At 37.7% G+C, this 10,349-nt stretch overlaps 1 protein-coding gene across 1 annotated transcript; it reads right to left on the reverse strand.

Moving 5' to 3' along the window:
• Positions 1-1,981: 1,981 nt before the first annotated feature.
• LOC145680963 (uncharacterized) lies at positions 1,982-10,084 on the reverse strand. The gene is made up of 4 exons (XM_081752177.1): positions 9,093-10,084; positions 5,620-6,278; positions 4,069-4,309; positions 1,982-2,119 (listed from the first exon to the last, which is right to left on the reverse strand). Exons 1-4 carry the CDS (start codon positions 9,256-9,258, stop codon positions 1,992-1,994), a joined length of 1,194 nt encoding a protein of 397 aa, XP_081608303.1. The 5' UTR covers positions 9,259-10,084; the 3' UTR covers positions 1,982-1,991.
• Positions 10,085-10,349: the final 265 nt, after the last annotated feature.

A 10,349-nucleotide genomic window follows, 5' to 3' on the forward strand; every position in this document is an offset into this window, starting at 1 on the left:
GTGATTGAAATAATCAGTATTATTGAAAATATCAGAAAATATAGGAAAGTACAGTAAGAAAAGATTCTCAAACTCGATAGCTTTCCAATTTCGACGTTCTTTGATCGATCGTGGAGAACGGGTTAAACATGATGGCGTTTTTATTTCTGTCAAACGCTTGTTGAGTACATTAATCTTGCGGCCTAAGTACCACACTTCATCCTTGTTTTTGGAATCCAGCCAATTCATGACTAAAGAACGAAATATACCCAGACATATACAATGCATGTAATCTATCATTGTACTCTCAATAATCTGATAATTATTAAGGAATGCAAATACACTTATCCCCTTAGCACCAAACTCTTTATTCTCACTATGTCGAGAGTGGTCTGCGTCATTTCGCAGCGGACCTTTAGGATGTGCCACATTGTACGGATAAATACGTAGTCCATGTTGTAAGTACTGTCCTGGTTGAAGACATTTACTGCATCCAAACTTGCCGTTGAATTGTACTAGCTGCTGTACAGCACACTTTGCAGGTTTATCAAACGTGCCAAGAATGGCATGCAAGCGTACCTGAGTGATAACATTATTTTTCAAAGTATATTGTCCTTGTAGAAGAACACCACATTCAAACTTCTTCAATTGTGCAGCTACACATGAATAAAATACAGAATGCAATAAATCGTTCTTTTTAACGTGCAACTCTGGAAGTCCGATGAAAGTGAACAATCCAACTAGAAGAATGTTTTCTGGTTTCCATCGCATCGGTTCATCTATTTCTAATATGGAAATGTAGAATGGCCAGAAAGTGATATGAGAACTGTTAAAACAGGTAACGCCATCAACATTTATGATCCCTGTCAAAGATAAAATTCCATCTTCATCCACTAATAATGGGTGTTCTTCCCTGAATTTCCTATAAATTTTACCATCTCTAACACTACTCAAGTTACCCTGACGTGATTGCGATATTGACAGATTTGCCAGAAAATGTGGTCGGGAAAACATGTTCTCCAGTTGTTTACCAATATCTACAGTAAAAAAAGAGTGAGCTTTTTTGCACACGTGTTTAGTACAGTTATTGCATGAAAGGGAAGCACAGGCTGAATCGTGAATATATGCACACTGACAACAGAAGAAATGCCGCTGGACTTCTATGTTACGTAAAGCCATGAATTCTTGCAATAATAAATATTTCGTGCGTGGTACTTCTTTAATATTTACAGAATGCATTAACCTAAGAAGATCTGATGTTGCAGTTTTCGTGAGCTTGTGCTTATGAACAAACTGCATTATTTTTATAACAGATTTACTTTCAACGTTCTCCTGCAATGTAGAACTGTTTGGTCCCGAAACGTTATGAACTACATTTAATTGCAATTCAGGAACAGAAATATCTTTTAACTCAGAATTGCACTCTGAACTATCAGGCGAAAAGTCGAACGTTGATTTAAAAGGATGCTGTGAATATGTGCCGTGAAGTATTTCGTTTTGTTCCTCAAGAGGAAACGCCGGAAACGAACATTGTTCATCGATACAGCCCGATGAACCAACGCTTACACTGCCTGTCAACTTATTTTCCCCGATTTTTAAGCCCGCGTAATTGGGAAAAGGGTCAATTTGTGGTTTATCGGATTGTATCGAAGAATAATGGTTGTTTTCGTCCTTTTCTCGTGAAGAACAAGACGATGTACTAAGGCTATTACATAATGTACCTTCTCGTTGAGTGCCAGGAATTTCAGTGTTTACTCTCTTAACATGTAAACGCTTATTCCACCTATATCGTGTTTTTCTTGGTACCTGAAGCACCGAGGGAGTGGGACTGTTGCATGCAACATATTGTTTGTAGTTTCGTTTCATTGTAGTTTATAAGTTAACGTAACTATATTTTAAACACGTATAATGAACATACAAAAAGTAACTACAAATAACTCAAAAGAATATATATACACTGTATCTACAAATTACTATTATACTGTTGGTATGAAGCAAAATTAACACAAACTCTACTGATCATCTTGATCCTTCTGCTTGTCTCCGTGCCTATTCTTCCGAGCCGCCTGTACACATTTGTCCGTCATAGCTGCGTGAACTGCAGACGTCTTGGTATTAGGAAATTTGAGGAGAACATAATCTGTGATCAAAGAAAGGTCTTATCAACAAGGATCTTTTACACATATACTAAGCTGAAAATATAACGAAAGAAACAAACTCCAAGTTAAAAAAAAGTCATATATTGAACAATGAACACTGATTGTAGGAGGTGACTGGGTGGACAGTAGAGAAACTAACAACTACAGATATAGTTATTGTTAAGAAAGAAATAGTTACATTCTGTTTAAAGAGTATTTTAGAAGTGTATTTATAGTTTTTACGGCTATAAGATTGGTTTGACTTAGTTTAACGTCCCACGGTTATGTCTGCTAGACTAAAGGAGAATGACCTGCTGATTATAGTGGAATCGAAACTACTTCGATCGTTCAACTGTACTTCCACCGGGAATCGAACCCGGGACCACGCGAACAGAAGTCAAGCGTGCTAGCCACTAGACCAAGCGAGGGTTCTTTACAGCTATGAGTCAAGTAGCGATAGGATTGGGTAAAGAAGTGGCAAATTAATTGGCCATAACGTACCATTCAATCCTGGACTGATTTCTTCTCATTTCAGGTCATGTCGGTGACCAAGAGAAGGGTTCAGGTGGATCAGTCGGAATCATGCTAAGTGTAAAAGTTAAACAAGTACAAAACTTGGAAAATTCGCCACAGAAACTTACAATTTGTTCACATACGTTAATGGAGATCAGTATCTATCTATCACGCGTATTCGAGTGGTTCAAGAATGTTAAAGGAAGGAGGGACAATCCAAAAACCCACTGTGACAGAGAATGTGTGTAGAAAATCGGTACAATTGTTCGAAACCGCTACATGAAAATTCGAGCAATTACTAACACCAATAAAGAAACAGTAAATAGAGTTTTACACGTGAAAAAGAAGTGTCATAAATCCTCTCGCACCAACACAGATTGAATTGCAGTACTGACATTGTTCAAAACAAAAAAAAATTATATTCGAGGTCAAATTAGAGGGAATTCGGGTATTGGCGAACCCGTCATCTAAAGCAGACCCTCCTTTTTTTATTTTGTCGATTTTCTTGAAGTGAGTTGGCAACATTATCAGAGAACGCAAATTGCTTACTCTTATGTCAAAGCTTTCACTGAAGATGTCATTGAATGCAAATAAGAATACGCAAATTTATGTCTGTAGCAGACTTCAAAACTTTCGAACGGTTAAAAAGTCTTTCCTTATGTATTTAGTTTCATTTAGATTCATGTTATATTAAGAACAAATAGGTGACATTGTCTTGACTAGACCTTACAAGAACATCAAAACCATCATGTAAAAATATTTAATTACTGGTGGCGGATAAAGTGGACCCCGGCATGGTAGCTAAAGTGAAGCAGAGTCCAGTTTGCTCAACCTTTCCAGCAGTGCTCCTTTAAAGGTTCTTTTACTGAATTAATGACTGGCATAACTTAAAATGTGTAAACTTAATGCAGATATAACTGTTGGATACACAAATGCACACATGTACGAGTTTCTCAAGTCATTGCAGTATTGTTATAGCCATTGGACAAGTCGGTCATTGGAGTTCTGAAACGTTTCTACAATGGAGAAATCATAATGTACCTCAGACCTACAGGTCATCCTATCACTCACTGTAATTTGACAAAACTTTGATAGGACAATTAAGGTTACAGACCGGCGTCTTTAATTTCTCGTTCAGCACCTTTTGTGCTACAGGATTCTAGCCCATTAACAGAAGACCCCAGGGATCCACTTTATCGGAGCAGTTTCAAAATCAGCAAATTTTCACACTTCCAGTAAGGAAGAATTAAAAAATGAATACAGCATAAGCTAAATTATTGTGCTTAAACATGATACAAATAAATAAAGAATTGTTTTGTTATTGATTTATAGAAGTATCAATTTGTATTTAAAAATATAGCCCACTTCCTCCATGATGTACTATGCAAGAAATGCGAAACAAAAATTATAAGTAAAAGGCATATGAAACCTAACATACCTTTGATAGCACTAATAATATCTGGAGACAGTGTTTTCTTTATTTTGCCACGACCAGTTATTGAACTTGTACTAAGCTCATCATCATCATCAAAAAAGCACGACATAAGATTTCTCGTGAGCTTTGTAGCAGAATGGCCTGCACTGGCTACGCAGCGAATTAATCGGGAATGCTTTATTGTAATGTCAGGGTAATCAGGACTGAGAACCACATCATCTCCATGTACGGATCTCGAGTATTCCTGTAAGTAAAAGTTTAACACAATAATTAATCTTAACACATTCTACCATTTACTTTTACATATATGATGTACAGTAGAAATAAAATTACCCGAATTGCTTTGGAAACAAACGATCTTACCACGAACAATCTTTTGCGCTTGATTTTGGTTCTTGAACCCCCCCAACACAAAACAAGGGTAGAGATAACGAAAGCCGAAACGATGCGAGACTTAGCTGGATCGAAACTAGTAGTGTGAGCTGATTGACTGATTTTAACACACTGTACATGCAAAATTTAAACTACTTTGTTTTTATAAGTCTTTAATTTGTCATTTAAGCAAATTTAGATTTTTGTATAAAAATACTATTTTCGTAAGTTATCAGGATCGAGTGTAGTCCAATTAATCCGGATAATTGTAACTCTACCGTATATAAGCACAATAACTGCCCAACATATGAACAGTATGTATCAAACACTACTACAACAGCGAAATTGAGCGTGTTTTTAAAATTGCATTGTCTAGGGAATACATATAATTTTATACGCCTCCAGCTAGCAAAAAGGAAACAAAAAGAAACATATGTAAGAACAGTGCCGTCAAATCTAATTAAAACAAGCAAACCGCAAATGATGGCTTTCCGAAAATAGTGACCCAATCACATTTGAAAGGGACGAGAATGGATACATTATACGCAAGAATTTTCGAGGTGCAATCTTCCTATAAGCACAGATGAAATGCAAATATATACACACAAAGAAAGAGAAAATGAAATGACTTTCGAGTCTTCCGTTCTGCGGTTATGTGGAGTAAGCTAAAGGAGACAGTGATGATGAGAACCAATGAAATGATGGAATGAACAGAGGTGAACGCTGTAACCCTCTCCACTGGTCTAGTGGCTAGAATGCGCGCCTTTGGCGTAAAAGATCCCGGTTCGATTCCCGGTGGTAGAGCATTGAAAGAGAGGTTCGGATTCCACTTTAAACTATATGTCCACGTCTCATATAGCCTCCCTCCTGAAAAAAAAGACGTAAGCGATAATCAAATCAAATAATCAAAAGTAAACGCTCTACCATTGAGCCACTGCGACCCCACACAAAGAAAAGAGACAAAATACTTAATGCAGACTTTGTCTGTCTTATAGAGACTATGCCGTTACCTTAAATTACTCATAGTTTGAAATAAGCAAGCAGAAAGAGAAATTTGGACCGCCACTTACATATTTGTATGACCCTAAGAATTTGAACAATTGTACGCCCGCACCCCTTCCCTACAAAACGGCGATAAATTGATCTAAAACCTTAGTCTTAAAATCTAGAAAAGAAACTTACGTTACTACTTTGACTGGATGGTGACACCTCATGGTTGGATTCTTCAAGATCTTCGGCATCTAGCAATGTGAACAAGAATGTCTTGACACTTCTCGGTACTTTGAGCTTCCGCTGTTTATCTCTGGAAGCGCATTCCTTCTTTAGAGCATCTACTAAGCATTTTTCTTCGTCTAATTTGGTGCGCAAATCATTAACTTCTTCTTTCAGTACGCTGCAGTTTTGACATTTGTCGATCTTTCGTACTTTTGGTTTCGAGCCTGATGGACTGTTCTGAGCTGATAAGTATGCGTTGCTTGGATGCTTGTCTATCTGTTCTTGACAAACGTTACTGGCGGATGCTGACTGTAAACTTCCGTTGCAAGAAGTTCTGTTTATTTGCTCTTGCCAGACGTTACTGCCGGGTGTAGTTTCTGTAGCCGACTCAGATGGAAAATTATCCGTACATAGTGTGGGGTCCTTCACAATAGTTTCAAAGTTCCTTTCAAATATTTCTTTCAAACTGCCTGGATTTCTACGATTTTCATCCTCTTCATCTGTTGGAATCGGATCTGTTGAACTTAGGTCATCAGAATTATTACTGCTGCCAGAATCATATCTTATTACCCGTTCCGTCTTCCCGACAAACTTCCTTTGTTCCACCTCACATTCGGTTTTAGTACCTGAAAAAAAAATCCATCATGATGTCATCTGCATCTGAAGTTTTCGGTGGTACATCATAATCACTTCATAAAATATAAGCAATACAAGAAAAGGGCCACCCGTTAAAGGGATCTACTACAGATTACATGCACCAGCTTCCAAGGAAAAGTAGTAGGTTTAGTAGTTAAATAATCGTGGCAGATACTGACCGATTGAAAGTAGTGCCATTGCGGGAGATGTGAGAAGGCTATCTAATTGACCCGGGTGGTAAAGTTTGAGATAAAGTGTCCCTTATACAGCTAGCAAACTACAGAAACTGCATACCTCAATCTAGCCGATGCTTCTAAATCACTCGTTCGCAGTAGGAGTACAAATATATAATAAATAATTTCGTAGAGAACAGTGTATACTGATAGTTAATATATAGGGGCGCAGATTTTTTAAAAATATGTGGACATAAAAATGATAACTTTGCGGTTAAACGAGTGACTGCATATGAAAGAGGACTGTGTTCGATATTAATTCCGACTATCGGAGTGCCCTGCATTCTCCATGCCTCCTGCAGGACAAACACCAGTTCTCGCATTAGTTAGTCCATTTGCGATGTCGCTGTCGCAAGACTATTAGAATAGATCGTGGCTAAGCTGTTAGCGCACGCGCCTTTGACGTGAGAAACTTGGGTTTGATTCCCAGTGGAAGCTCATGTGGTTCGGATTTCCTGTTAATCAGTATGTCTACGTTTCATATGGCCTCGTTGCTGAAAGGGACGTTGAACTCAAAATCAACTCAACTATTAGAACGGGAAACTCCAAAACTTAAAGTCAGTGGGTGCGCTTTTAGAATAAGCATAAACCTCGTTTATTCCCCAGTAGTGCAATTCCTAAAGTTTACTGATGAAAGAAGTAAATGTTTTATGAATGTCTGTAAACCGAAGACAAAACTTTTATAAATTGGTTTACACACACACACATTATTACTCGGTAGTAGTACATTGTTACTTGGGCCTGTACAGTAAGAGTTTAAGAATGCCTTATGGAATCATTTGAAGCAAGAAAAGTTAAGACAAATGATTTTTATTTTGCCGACGTATGTAAATATTCACGAATCTAGGCACAGTAGTAATGTTTGCATGGTGTAGCTATTCTTCATAATCTCATTCGAGACTTACAAAACCTACACGCAAACTACAACGTATGATGTTGCAGTTCATTTCCTACATCCCAAGAAATGGCATTTGTGCTGGCTGTATCGCCAGACCACATGAAAATCGAAAAAGAAGTACCAACATGAACTACATTTGGTTAGAGTACATTACTTTACGTTAGGTTATGTTACATTAGGCAGGTTAGGTTCAGTTACAAGTCAATTACCTTCAAAACAAAGGCATGTAAATTTTTACAATTTGCAATAGAACATTACTATTTGCGTATAAATAAGACGTCCGAATGTATATGATATGAAAACTACAGTACAAGACATTAACCAACCTGTGCTAGGTGCTCACTAAAAGCAGAGCGCGTTAGTTAGGGCGGGTAAAGGAACAGGCGCATGAGCGAGGGTAGTGAAAACAGGTGGGTGTTGGCAATGATAAGAGTTTGAATAGCACTTGTCGTTGTTTCATACTAGTAACACTCCACTTGTAAATAGTACACCGTGTCTTTCACACAATTTCAACAGCTGACGTTCGTTATTTTCGTGTACGTAATTCTATAAAACTCACACGATATGTCATAATATTGATATATATGCGCCATTTCCACACTTCATTTCTCGCCACTAAATCATAACAAGTGTACCTCTATGTGAAATAGTCTCTTCCGCCTCCACATACAATGACGCTTAGAACACCAAAACCAGCCTACCAAACCCCTTTCTTAACTTCAGCTATTCCCCTAATCTGCTTTTCATTCAAGCTCCTTCACAAACCAAAATAGGAGTATGTTTAGTACAAGAGGTCCAAAAGCACGTAAAAAACAGAAAATTTACAGAAGAAACGAATGATGCAAGTACTTAGACGTAACAGAACGTAACCAAATCTAACCTAACCTAAACCAACCTACTATTAGTAGAAATAAGCGAAATTCTATCATTCTTTGGAAAAGTATGCTGGACCCATACACTAATATAACATAAACTAACCTAAGCTTACCTAAATTAACATAACCTACCCTAAACTAGCCTAATGTGAACAGAAATTACCAAAATTGTAACATTTTTTAGAGAAAAGTGCTGGACCCCTTCTGCTAAACATAGGCCCCAAAATAAATTATCCAATTCACCCAGTAGATTTCCAAAATATTGGAGGCGGTACAGCACTTAAACCCCAAGAACCAACATGGTTCACACTGTTTTACGTTAATCACTAAAAATCTACTATTCTACTCTGATACCTACAAAAGTGTTATTTAAACTCAGATATCTAGATTCAGGTCGACTGCCAACAGTTAAAGTGTACTAAATAGTTTATTTTGGCGCCAACTGTTGTTGATCTAGCCACACAATAAATAAATTTAAAAAAAAAACTTAGGATTATAAATAGTAAATACTTCTAAAATATAACAGAGTGACAGTGAATTAAAAGTGAGCACAATACTCTGTTACTTAGCCAGAAGACATTTTCTCCAATGTACTTCGCTGAGTCATTAACATCCGTAGATTCATGCGATTTGTATTTCCATCGTTCGGTAGTTACTACAAATTCGCGGTAATTTTCTGTTTCGACAGTTCACTGCAAAACACACGGTAATGAATCACACATTAAATATATGTCATTATCTTAAATTAATTACATCTATAGCTGTTAAAGTATTGTTAGAGCCAAATACATTACTCACCTACATAAAGAATTCTACCATCGTAGCACGTGCTTCCTTTCCATTGTACAGGGTACACTTTTCCAAGTGTAAGTTTACCTGTACATTTACATTTCTTGCGGTGTAGAATGGAATAAGTATTATTATCCCATTCAACTACAACATACGCATTATTTGCCGTTGACATCTTGAAAGCCACTGTAATCTTGTGGAAACTTACAATTCATCCGCTACCATCGAGCACACAACCATAGAAAAACCACTGATCACAAACCCTAACGTCAACAACCAGCAGACGATTGACAACGAACAAACGAACGCTGTGGCGCCAAGCGTCTTTCCTGTGCGTAAACATATAGGTTCTGATCACGTTATAATTATGTTGTTTTCGATATTGTCTCCCAAGTTTACAATATACATATAAGAATAACTTATATGTGTATGACGATAATTGTGTATTGTTCACATATCGCAATTCTTAAGGAAAGGAAACTTATTATTCAGACTCAGGGGTGTCATTTGAGAAAGTCAAGGGGGCAATCGCCCCATGAGTTTCAGAATCTCTTAATTAATTGTGCAGTAATATAATATAAATAAAATGTTAGTGTGTTTGTGCGTATGCTTCTTTGGGTGCCAGACGAATGGACCGAGAGTTATCAAATTTTGGTCACGGGTATGCTGGTCCACGGCCAAGACCAAGACGAAGCATTTTTTCCAAACTTCGAACTAGGGGTCGCAAGGGAGGATTTACTACGACATGAAAATATAGTCGAAAATGACTTATATTAATGTTAACTTCATAGTTTTCGGAATCGCTGAGATCATAGTGAAACTCCCGATTGCGTTCACTTGCCCACCCCCCTTGGGGGCCAAGAGTCAACAGCAGGTCACCGAGACATGTACAAATAATCGAAAATAACCAATATTAGTGTCAAGTCTATAATTTACAGGCTCGCTGAGATTAACGCTGAAGCTATGGATCCCGTATATAATTCCAAATACAGCCCCATCGCCTAGGGGCCGAGTCAGGGACATACGCAGGGAGTGGTCCTGGGGGTCCGGACCCTCCCCGAAATTTCGACTTTTATGTAAATTTAGCCTAATTTTAGGGGCAACTTTAGAAATTTTAATATAAAATACTCTCATATTGAGTTTGGACTCCTCCCGAAATAAATTCCTGCGTACGCTACTGCCGAGAGTCACCAAGCGGGTCACCGAGACACGTAGAAATAAGCGAAAATTACCGATGTTAGTGTCAAATACATTATCGTATCCTTT

Source organism: Thermobia domestica, chromosome 3 (genome assembly GCF_964235325.1).
Source record: "Thermobia domestica chromosome 3, izTheDome1.hap1.1, whole genome shotgun sequence".
Classification (NCBI taxonomy): domain Eukaryota; kingdom Metazoa; phylum Arthropoda; class Insecta; order Zygentoma; family Lepismatidae; genus Thermobia; species Thermobia domestica.